Source organism: Thalia democratica, unplaced genomic scaffold, assembly GCF_965202585.1.
Source record: "Thalia democratica unplaced genomic scaffold, ktThaDemo2.hap1.1 HAP1_SCAFFOLD_64, whole genome shotgun sequence".
Taxonomy (NCBI): domain Eukaryota; kingdom Metazoa; phylum Chordata; class Thaliacea; order Salpida; family Salpidae; genus Thalia; species Thalia democratica.
The window spans coordinates 44,969-57,637 of NW_028139250.1; the positions used below are offsets into that span (position 1 = coordinate 44,969).

The 12,669-nt window shown below is 27.5% G+C and overlaps 1 protein-coding gene across 2 annotated transcripts in view; it reads left to right on the top strand.

Annotated features, from left to right (window-relative positions):
* LOC145845457 (eEF1A lysine and N-terminal methyltransferase-like) overlaps positions 1-12,669 on the top strand; it is a 45,607-nt gene that overhangs the window by 26,015 nt on the left and 6,923 nt on the right. Inside the window, exon 10 of one of the 2 annotated variants that reach the window (XM_082952720.1) lies at positions 2,375-2,498. The exons of the other annotated variant lie outside the window; for it this stretch is intronic. Coding sequence (XP_082808846.1) covers positions 2,375-2,498 — 124 coding nt within the window. The remainder of the gene's footprint in view (positions 1-2,374; positions 2,499-12,669) is intronic. 2 annotated transcript variants of the gene reach the window in all.

Genomic DNA, 12,669 nt, shown 5'->3' on the forward strand with positions numbered 1-12,669 from the left:
TAAGATATAGCACTTATTTTAAAACTTATCACTGTGTTTGTTATGTTAAGGGCATAGGGGAGGGAGGGTCAATCACCTTTTTCACAACTTAGTCTTATTTTATTGAGTTGTAACCAAGCTATGAGTTGCTTTTTGCAGATTTTTAAAGCTCAAAATGTTTTTGAGATAAAGCTAGTTGAAGTCGGAGACTACAATAGTACTAATCAAGTACCCCCAAATACCTAAAATGACTTCTAAAGGGGATTTTCCTTACTTTGGAAAATGTCAGGCTAAATGAAAAAAAATCGCGCATGAACCCTGTAGCTATCATATACTTATAAGCGCCCAAATAAGTTCAAGTTGATATAAAAAGGTCAAAGTCGGTAAGTTCTATAGGTTCCTTATAACTTTGAAGACTTATAAGACGAAAAAATAACTATTTAACTACAATATATTTTCTCCTTTTTTTTCTAAGTAATATTTTTTATATTCTTACCGTTACTCTATTACTAATATTTGAAAATCTTTCCGATAAAACATTTTTAATAGTTTTGAAAAACAAATTGAAATGACAATATTTATGTTCTTTTATAAAAAACTTTAATTTTAGTGTTAAAAAATCTACCAACAGAATTCAAAACGAAATGTATTTAATAAACTAATTTTTCTATTATGAACCATCAAATGAAAACAATTATTTAGAATATAAAACCAAAAATATTTAAATTTTATTAGGTAGAGGGTTGCAAAAAAAAAAAACTATAGTCCTAGAAAACCTGAAATTTCACAAAATTTTTACATGTTAAGTAATAAAATTTTGATTAGATACGAAAAATCTATGATATAGAAAAAATAATTTTTATTTTATTGTTATCATTAATTAAAAAATACATTTAAAATAGTTACGACTTATTTAGTATGTTTTCGATGATGTTATACTTCTAAAGGCAGTTGTTTACCTTGAATTAAGTTTTATACTAAAAATGAACCAAAACACTTGTCATTTGAAATAACCTTGAAGAAATTTAGAAAACCTGGTAAGTTAAAAAAAAAAACTTTTGGCAAACCTGTAGCAAATAGTTTTAGATACAGATCCTAATGAAGAAAGTTCGATGGATTGTATAACAATGATAAGGAGAATTTGCACAATACGTTCCTTTATCAAACTAACATATTTTTCTCTGTATAAATCAAGAAATTTTTCTCTGTATAAATCATTAAATACGTTAATTTTTTGGAGTCTTAAGAACTCCCTGATACTTTATTAACTTGTTAAGCAAAAAGAAACATGTTAACTGAAAAGAAAAGTGCTGTGCAAAATGTCGTTATTATAAATTAGAACATATAAAGTTGCTGATGTATTTGTATTAGACAGTTCAAATTCTGACAATTTAAATAAAAATACTTTTGACTTATTTTTTTTTAATATATTTTAATAAACTCTTTTATAATTTTTTATTGTTGTAATCCTACATACTATTTTTATTTTATTAATAATTTAAATAATTTTTGAGATATGATTAAAGAGTTTAAAAACTTACTAAACTTTTTTTTTCGTAAATAACTTTTTGAAGTATGATATTACCACCATAGTCTAATTAATAAGACTTACATGAGAGTTTTTTTTCAAGTTTCAATATTATTACCATGATAGGTTAATAAAATTTTTATAAGAATTTGAACCAGAATTCAGAAACAAATGCAGGTTGTGATCGAATTAAAAGCAGGGTTGCCACTTTACCTAGAAACCTGGAAAAAACTGGAACTTGACAATTTAGGCAAAATACCTGGAATTTGAGAAATTTTGAAAAAAATCTGAAAAAACCTGGAATTTTAAACAATAAATAAAATTAAGTAGAAAATTTTCGATATGGCACAAAGATTTTTTCATATAGATAACTTTTTTTTGGTCATCATCAATTTTTTTTGTATTCCATAACACAAATAAAGTAGCTTTACAGTATCTTTTCAATGTTTTTATACTATTTAACACAGTTTTTAACCTTAAACTTAATACTAAAAATACACCCAAATGTGTACTTATAAAAACCTGGATGAAATTTTGAAAATACGAGTTGCAACTCTGTAAAAGGCTTAATTAGCAATACAATATGTTTAAAGTTTGTTAAAGCTACGAAAATCTTTTTTTACTTAAGATTAATTTTATACTTGTCACTTAAAAACTTATATTTTAGTTATCATTGAACAATGTAGAAATCTTTCAAAAACCGTCGGGCCACCCTTACTAATTAAAAGTCGTATTTAAAAGACTTGATAAAGTATTTTTGAATTGAAAATTTATATTTGTTCGACTTTAAAATTATCACACTGAATTATACTAATGATTTAAGTTAAGTTTTTATGTCGAAGTCCTCGTACTTAAACTTTTTTTTAGGTAAAATAAAACAAAACCACAAGAAATCATCACAAAGTTGTATAGCTAATGTAAAAGAAGTAAATCCGAGTAAAATTAACTACCAACCAAACCAAATTGTATTAGGTTTACTTGCAAGAAAGAAGTTAGTTTTACTTTAACCAACTTTGTTTGTTTAAACTTTAAAGTACAAAAAGAACTTATTATCAGAATAAACGTACCAAATTATTACTATTTGTCTACTTTTAAATGAGTAACTTGAAAGTATTATTAATCATGCAATGCGTTTTAAAACAGTATTTCTTTTTTTGAAATCAAAAGTATATTATGTTATATATTTCAAGGTTAGCAACTATTTGTGACAAAAAGCTAATCTGAGTCACCAAATCTAGCCTGGTTTATATTCTGTTGGTCTTAATCAGCTTGAGTTTATGATTAAATTGAAAATATAACTTATATAAGTCTAAAACTGGAAAAAAATAGTACGAAGAAGATTTAATATTGTAGAAAGCTAGCTTGAATTTTAGGAAAAATATCACAACTAGCCTGAGTTATGCTGAGTAGCCTGAGTGTGTGGCAACCCTGGTAGTTATTCAATACGTCTTTCAAATATATGTTTTATAACCATACCTTATTAACTGGTGTCACATGTGCTCTATGCAGGGTTGCCACTCGGTCAGGAAAAGTCAGGAAATCAGGAAAAGTCAGGAAAAATTGAAAAAAATGACAAAAGTCAGGAAAAGTCAGGAAAAAATGGGGGGTTTTGAAAAAAAGTCAGGGAAAGTCAGGAAATTTGGTAAAATTTAAAAAAAAAAGTCAGATTTTGTCAGTTTAAATTTACAAAATTCATTGTTTCCCAAAGCCTTCAAATGGTAAAAATTAATTAAAAGTCCTTAAAAGTCAGAAAAAGATTCCAAATTTTCCTAGAAATTTACAAAAGTATTTAATTTTATTTCCAATGGTTGACCTGGTATAAATTAGTAAAATATCTTTATTATAAAACTGCAAAAATTTTCTATTAACATATTGAACAAGTACCCTACTTGAACAAGCAGACTTTGTAAGCTTTTTAGTATTGATGATCTGTAGCAAGGACACTTCCATAGTGAAACTGATATATACACAAACGTTTATCTAGCATAATTTTAGAATCAAAGTGTTTTTTGTTTAAATAGTTGAGTTCTTTATAACAAAGCAGTTAGTTTAGTGTTTTATGTAACAAGTTAATGTGTATACTTTACCTCTTTATAATTTTTTCAAAGTTGTTTCAATTTATAAATTAAGTTATAAGAGAGGTAATGCCAAGATTAAATTTACTTATTGTTTGTATTTTTTGTAGAGCAACTTAAGTTTTTAAAGTAAATAAGAGTATATTTATTTGTTACAAATTTTTTACTAAATGATAAGAGGAAATATACTATACAACAGATATATAGTTTACTTTTTATGTCTTTTTTTTACAGTTACTTAAGTATATTATTTTTTAATTGATTTTAAATTTAAAGATTTATATTAAATAGTTTGGGTAGTATTTTATTAAATTAAGTGAACAATTTATAAAGTAAAACTGATTTAGAAAAGTCAGGAAAATATTGGTAAAAAGTCAGGAAATTTTTCTCAGCTTGATCAGTGGCAACCATGTCTATGTATTCTTAAAGGTCTAGGATATTTTAGTACTTACTCATTTTTAAACAACATAAACTAAATTTGGTTTAATTAAAGTTACTTTACTTAAAAGAGTACAGTATGTGAATTGTGGCTCAAGATATTTTTAGCCATTGAGTTATTAAAATTATAAATAGCTACATACGTTGCTTTTATAAAGGATTAAAATAAAAGTAATTCATGCAGGGTTGTCAAAAAAACTGGAATCATGGAAACATCTGGAATTCGTCAATTTAGGCTAAAAAACTGGAAAACCTGGATTTTGGGAAATTTAAAAAAAACCTGAAATTTTGAACAAAAATCACTTAAAACCTGAAACTTAAACAAATTTTACCTGTTAAGTAGTAAAATTTAATTTGACGCGAGAAATCTACCATGTAGATTTTTTTTTGTCTTCATCTCGAGTTTTTTATTAAAAAACACATTTAAAATAGCTTTATAGTATCTTTTCAATGTTGTTATACTACTTAGAACAGTTTTTAATCTTAAACTAGAAGTATATCCAAATACGTCTACTTTAAAAAACCTGGAAAAAATTCAGATAACCTGGAAGAAATTTCTTAAAAAATTTTGGCAACCTTGCTCATTATAAAATCTTATTTTTTTAAATGGTTCAAATTTTGCAGACATGTTTTAAACTTACAGTCATGAACCCATTTAGTTTTATTGTTCTAACTAATGTATTAATATTTAACAATCGTCTGAACTTTATCTTAAAATAGCACCTATACTTGCATATTCAAATTGTAGACCATTACCTAAAGGGGAACATGTCAGAATAGTAAGGCGTGACTTTAGCACGGTGCGTTACTTTTGCACAGTGGGTCACTTTAGCACAATGCGTCACTTTTGCATAACGTCTATTTAGCACGGTGGGTAACTTTAGCTTTGAGTCATTTTTGCATGGTGTATTACTTGCACGGAGCATCATTTTTGCATCGAGGGTCACTTTTGCACGGCGTCAGTTTATCATCGAGCGTCATTTTTGCACAATTTCTTTCTCTTCTATTTTTGCTCGAAGCGTTTTTTTTAACAGTTTACTTTTGAACTAAGCGTTATAAAATTTAAAACAAATAAAAAAAAAGTTTTAGGTAAAGCTTAAAATTTCTACAAATTTCGTGTATTAACATTTATATTTTATCAATTGAAAGTTTCATAATTCCTCTTTTTGAAGAGCTTTAGCTTGTGCAAAAAAAGGCTTTGTGCAAAATTGACCCGACGTGCAAAAGTGATCCACTGTGCTAAAGTGACGCACCGTGATAAAATGACGCAGTATTAAAAGTAACCCTCCGTGCAAAATTGATCCACGGTGCACAATTGACGCATCGTGCTGAATTGACCACCTGTGCTAAAATGTCGATGTGCCATTATGACACCCATCCTACCTAAAGCACTCTAACACAAACAATTCCTTTTAAAAACAGTTTAATTTTTGCAGGTATGTTCTTAAATGTATAGTTATAAACAGGGTTGCCACTCGGTCAGGAAATCAGGAAAAGTCAGGAGAAATTTAAAAAAATGACAAAAGTCAGGAAAAATCAGTTAAAAAAGGGGGGTTTTGAAAAAAAGTCAGGAAATTTTATAAAATTAAAAAAAAATCAGATTTTGTCAGTTTTAATTTACAAAATTCCTTGTTTTCCAAAGCCTTCAAATGGTAAAAATTGATTAAAAGTCCTTTAAAGTCAGAAAAAAAATCCAAAATTTTCCTAGAAATTTGCAAAAATATTTGTAAAAATATTTATTTCCAATGCCTTCACCTGGTATAAATTAGTAAAATATCCTTTATAAAACTGCAAAAATTTTCTATTAACATATTGAACAAGTACCCTACTTGAACGAGCAGATTTTGTAAGCTTTTTAGTATTGATGATCTGTAGCAAGGACACTTCCATAGTAAAACTGTGATATATACACAAAAGTTTTAAAAGTTCCTTATATGTCATTTGTTTATCTAGATACATTTATGCTAGGAAATGCTAAAAAATTGTGTCTTTTTTCAGACAAGCTGTGTTTATAAGGTGATAATACAAGTATTTTGCTGATAGAGCTGTTTATTACAAACATGAATCATACACAGATGGTTTAAGTGATGTACTGGAATTTTGATAGAATTCAGCAAAAAACTGTTGATTTTTACCCTGTATTAAAATAAGATTGAAAGCTTTATATAGTTTCAAGTGTTAGATTATTTATTTTAGAAGAAGTTTAATTTAAGAGTATGATTTAGAAAAGTCAGGAAAATTTTGGTAAAAAGTCAGGAAATGTCAGGAAATTTTTCTCAGCTTGATCAGTGGCAACCATGTATAAAAGTATTTGTTTTATATGGCGATAAAAACATATATTTAAAATTGCACAGTTTTCTGAATTTTACCTTTAATAGTACCTATATTTAATTTTTTAAAGTACTTGCCATTACACTAGTATTGGCACTATAACACAAACAATTGTTTATAAAAACAGTCAAGTTTTGCAGACATGTTGTTAAATGTACAGTTAAGAACCTGTTTGTTTTTTACTGTTCTAACGAATGTATTAAATTTTTCATGAGCATCTGTACTTTTACCTTAAAAATCACCTTTTGTCTAGTCTGATTTTGTCCAGTGAAAAACAACTATCCCATAACATGTATAAATAATTCAAACTGATTTTGTTTAGTATTTACTGTGAATATTAGTTTTATAACTTTGACTGCTTGTTTAGTTTTAATCTAATTTTTGTGCGTATTAACCAATAGATTGGTAATATTAATTATTTTATATTTAAGAAAATATCTTTCTATACTTGACCAAATATTATTCAAAGTTAATCAAATTCAAAATATATTTCGAAGAAATTATTTATTTCATTTAATTATTAGCTAAAAAAAGTGATAAGAAAAAAAATCGGAGTGTAATTTTGCTTCAACCATTAACATTTTTTTAAATTGTACGGATCCTAATTTTTGAATCCGGTTGATCACTAGATTATAGTAACTAGTAGTTATTTCGGCTATCTACAGCAAAGCGAAGATATTTTTACGCCACCATTTAATACCTACTAGACTGCACTGCACATCCATTAACAACAGCTCATATGAAAATGTTGTTGGTGATTGTGCGGTATAATCTAGTGCGTATTGAATAATGGGGTAAAATACCTCAGTTTTGCTGAAAATAGCCAAAATAACTACTAGTTAACTGATCAAAACCAGAGTAAAATATAATCTCACATTTAAACTGACAATGTCTTAGACGTTTAGTTGTGAACGATTTAAAGAACATTTTTTCCTGTACCCACAACAAACAATTCACTAGTAATGTTTGATTCATACAACGGTTCATTGTAACCAAAGTTGCCATGGGTCAGGCTAAGTTATTTTTTTAGAAAAATCGGAAAAAGTCAGGCATGTTAGTTTTTTGGGGTCAAAATGACCAAAAGTCAGTTTTTTTAGGTGAAGATTCATGAAAGTCAGTATTTTTCAGTTCTAATTTACAAAATTCCTTAATTTTCAAAGCCTTAAAATCATTAAAAAATTAACAAAAAATTCTTTCAAGTCAGACTAAAATTGCAAAATTTCTTAGAAAATTACTTACAATTACATTAAATTCCAAAGCCTTCATATGGTAAAGTTCAATAAAAAAGTCCTTTATAAAGTCAGACTAAAATTGCAAAATTTTCCTGAAAATATGTTGAACTATTACCCTATTTGTACAAGTAGTTGCTGTATGTAATCTTTTTAGTGCTGATTATTTGTGGCAAGGACACTTCCATATTAAAACTTTGATATATGCATAAACTTCTATATTGCAAAATTTTAGAATCAGACTGTTTTTTGTTTTAATAAGTTATTAAGACCTTTAAAATTAAGCACTTAGTTTAGTATTTTATGTAACAAGTTTATGTGTATTGTTTACTTCTCTATATAACTTTTTCAAAATTATTTAGAATTTAGAAATAAGTTAAAGCAGATTATGTTATTTAGTTTTGTGTTTTTTGAAGTACACATTCTGAACACAGCAGCTACTCAACAGAAAGTTTGTAGCTAAGAATTACTAGTCTAAATAAAAAAAAACGTGACAGAAAGTTTTTATTTGGGTTCAAAATCTGTACTGAGAATAATAAGAGCGTACTAAAATGCGTACTTATCAAAATATGTGTACTCATAATGCGTATTTAAATGGAAGTAGGTACTTTAAAGCGTACCTAAGAGAAAGGTAAAAGTCAGGCTAAATCAGTCAAAATTTTGTAAAGTCAGACTAAATTTTAAATTTTTGCGTGGCAACCCTTTGTGACAATGTATGCCTGGTGAGTCTTTAATAAGGACTAAAATAGGTTGCCGATTGTTACAAAAGCTGTTGTTTATGGATGTACGGTGCTGTCAATTGCTTATAGTATATAGCAGTTAGTTTTCATTTAGACTTTATACAAAACTAAATGTATCGTAAATAAAAAGAACTAGTAAATTATTTAGTTAACTAAATAAATCTAAAAGTATTATAAAATTCTTTCTACAATTAACCAAAGAAAAGTTTCTGCAACTTTTCTATAAAAAAAGGTTTTTAGCCAAATTTTTAATAGTTGGTTTCAATTTGGGTAGATGTCAGAAAAGCACAGCGTCACTTTAGCACGGGGTGACACTTTAGCACGGGATGACACTTTAGCACGGTGTGACACTTAAGCACGGGGTGACACTTTAGCACGGAGTGACACTTTAGCACGGGGTGACACTTTAGCACGGCGTCACTTTAGCACGGAGTGTCACTTTAGCACGGGATGACACTTTTGCACGGATATCACTTTAGCAAACACTTTTGAAACAATCGGTTTAAAATAATCAAATAAAAATTTTACTGATCAAACTTCAAATTCTGCTATTTATTAAAATTTAAAAGAATAGAAAACCTAAACAGACAGGGAAAATTGTAAAACAGTTTTATTCACTTTTGTTGCAGTCTATATATAAATCTTACACATTTACTTATTTATTTAACGTATTTACTAATATACTAGTATTTATTAATATTTATACTTTACCCACTGAAGTTAAATTAAGCTATAATCTTATTAAATAACGTTATAAAAACCTTAAGCTCGTATACGTTGCTAGGTTTAAACAAGTAGTTCTACGTTTAAAATATGATAGTAAATATTTAAATACGTTAGTTAAAATATCTTACTAAAATGATTTTATAGAATTTTTAAAATTACTTTTATATTGTTATTATTAAGTTGAGGTTTGCCATAGAGTAACTAGTGTAATTTTATATTAAATACGAAGTTTTAGTTAAAGCTTTAACTTGAAACATATTAAAAGCTTGTAGTATTATGTTGCATAGTTTATTTTTATATTTTTCAACATAACATATAAGCATAAACATATGTGTAATTCCATGCTAAAATGACGCCGTGCAAAAGTGTCACTTCGTGCTAAAGTGAAGCCGTGCTAAAGTGTCACCCCGTGCTTAAGTGACGCAGTGCTAAAATGTCACCCCGTGCTAAAGTGTCATCCCGTGCTAAAGTGACTCCGTGCTAAATTGTCAACCGTGCTAAAATGTCACCCGTGCTAAAGTGTCACCCCGTGCTAAAGTGTCACCCGTGCTTTTCTGACCCGTTCCCTTTAATTTAACATTTTATTAAAAAACTAGTTGCCACTACTCACAGAAAAACTTAAAAATTTAAATTCAAAAGAACAAGAGTCTTTTTTTAAGTTTTTGTAACTTAAGAAGTTAGCATTTTTAGAGAGTGTTACATACACGGTATAAATTAGCTTATCTAAGGTACTTAGATCGTTTCTTAAACTTATGTTTAATTTATTTTAATGAAGTGCTTGTCATAGTGAATTTGTTGTAGTTTTTAATTTTTTGTTAAATTTTTTGGTTATAAAAAATATATAACAGTAATTACCACAGATGTTCTTGTGCTAAAACTTTATTTCAACTAACGGCGTTTCACTGCTCTCAAATAAATTTAAGAACAGATCTACGGAGTCTATAAAATGTTAACACACATTAGAAAAATAGCAGAAAAAAGCATGTATAATTATGTATAGTATTTATCTAGGTAGTAACTATAAATGGACTTTATGGTTTAAAAACAAAGTTTGGGATAAAAGCATAAAATTATAAAATTGTCCACAAAAAAAACAAATTTAATAAAAGTAGGCACTAACCTCAAAAAGCTCTAAGAATAGGCAAGTTTTAAAAATGAAAATTAAATTGAGTTGTGCAGAAATGTTACGTCATAATAATTTTAACAAATTGTTCAATAATTTATACAGCTTAAAAACATGAAGTATTAAACTTGCAAGTATATGTGAGTTTTGTGAAATAAATTAGTACATAAATAGACAGAGTTATTTAAAGTAGAATCGTCGGTTATGGGGACAGATATTCGATAAATCTTGCCGCTTATTCAGAAGTAGGTCTTTATCTTCTGCTGCAATTACTGCTCTTTCTGTATTACAAGTTGGGCAAATTCAACTTACTCCGTTGGATGCATGTTTGATCTTTGAAACAATACTCCACTCCATGTTTGGCCTTTTACCGTACCTGTGAAAAAAGCTCCAGACATAATCCGATAAACGCGTGCTTTGTTTTTTATTTATATTTTTAAAAGTATGTTTATGATTAGCATATCTATCCTTGAAACTACCTGCTGTACTTCCGATATAAATTTTATCTGGGCCCTTACTTTCAACTTTAACTTTATAAATTACATTTTTAATTAAACAATTACCTTTTAATGGGCAGTTATCTTTGTTTAGTTTACGGCAATTACATGTTTTAGGCATATTACTTAACTTATTACTATTAGGGTTAGTTGGTTTTGAATATTTATTTATAGTTTTATTGTTATGCATTTTACTTATACTTTTAGCGCTATTATCACTTACTTGTTCTAAGTTTTCTTTTATCATTTTAGAAATACTTCTAGTTATACGTTGATTATTATAATCTACACTATTGTTAGTACTATTGATATGGATATTTTCATTATCATTAATATTAAAGTTATCATTATAGCTTATATCTTTGATGTTAAAGTTTTAATATGTTTTACATTATTGTTACCATAATTAAAATTTTTACTATTAGGATTATCATTATTATTAATGTTATTAAAATTATTATTATTACTGTTATTATTAATTTGATTAGTATAATTAGAAATATTGTTCATATCTACGTTATTACTAACTTTATTACTAGAGTTATTATTTGTGTTAGCTTTAATATGTCTATTTTTAAAATTTGAAATTACTGTTTTGTTGTGCGATTGTATTAAAGTTTTAACATTACTCATGCAACTATAAGAAATTTTAACTGTCTTTCTATTAAAAATTTTGTTATAAAAGTGGCTATCGGGGAAGTGTTTATCGACTAGCTTTAAAAATTCTTTACCTAAGTTTATATTAACTGAAGAGCAATATGGAGGATTATACCACATTATATGTCGGTTACGCGGTTTTTTGCGTTTTTTATCTACATCTAATTTTTCATACTTTAATTTACATTTAAAACCTCGATTTTTTAATTCATTTTCGTACGGTGCTTTTATTTCGTTAAATATCTTTTCATTCGAAGAGAGAGTACTTAGACGTTTTTGTGTCATTACCGGGAGGCATTTTTTTACATGATAAGGGTGGTCAGAATTAATATTGATAAAGTTTAATAAAGAATTCAGTTTACGGTACGGACGGTAAGTATTATTAGATAAATTTAAAGTAACATCTAAAAAATTCGTTATTTGCGCTCCTATTTCTAAAGTTATTTTAAAACCGATATCAGACATCAATCTAAACGTTGACTTTTTAATTTTTTCGTAAACAAGAGGTTTTGAAAGATCAATAACACCGAGTCCATCATCTCTATACAACCCACAATTATCAAAAATACTTTTGAGTTTATCTAGGATGTATAAGCCTACAAGATCGCATACCTCCGCTCCATGAAAACTACCCATTGGTATATCAAAAAAACTATCGGTATCATTTTTCTTCCATACATCATCACCCGAAAAAAGCAAAGAGTCGCACGAATGGAATATAATGTCTGTATCTGATTTATTAAAATCAGAAAATTGGGATGCATAATCTAGTGCGTTAATTAAGTGCGCTTTTGTAATAGACGGATAAAATTCGACGATATCAAAGCTAATAAAACGCTTACTACTTTTATTGTTAATATTATTAAACCATTGTAATAGTTCACCAGTGTTTTTCCATTGGATTAGACTAGTGGCTGTTCTTACGTCTTTAATTATACTAGTTAAAATTTGTTTAGATATTTTACCAATATGCGTTTTACTTTTACTTATTAGTCTGCACTTGACTGTTGCAGGAAAATTATCTTTATGATCCTTTACTGTTATATATGCTTGCGATCTTTCTAACTTAGGTATACGTTTACCAGTAATATTATTTTCATTTAAAAGTTCTTGTGCACGGGAGTCTATCGTATCAGCCGGATTATTGGTACATTTTTTATAGTTTTTTGTGATATTATCTAAAAGTAACTTATCATAATTTTTTGGACTGATTTTATACAAATTATTAGTTTTGTCTGCAAAAATAACAAGTTTATTAGACTTTTTTATAGAATTAATCTTGTTACGTAAATTATATTGAAAGTTATTAGTTTTACCGGGTTTAAGTTCAATTTTATTAATTAAAT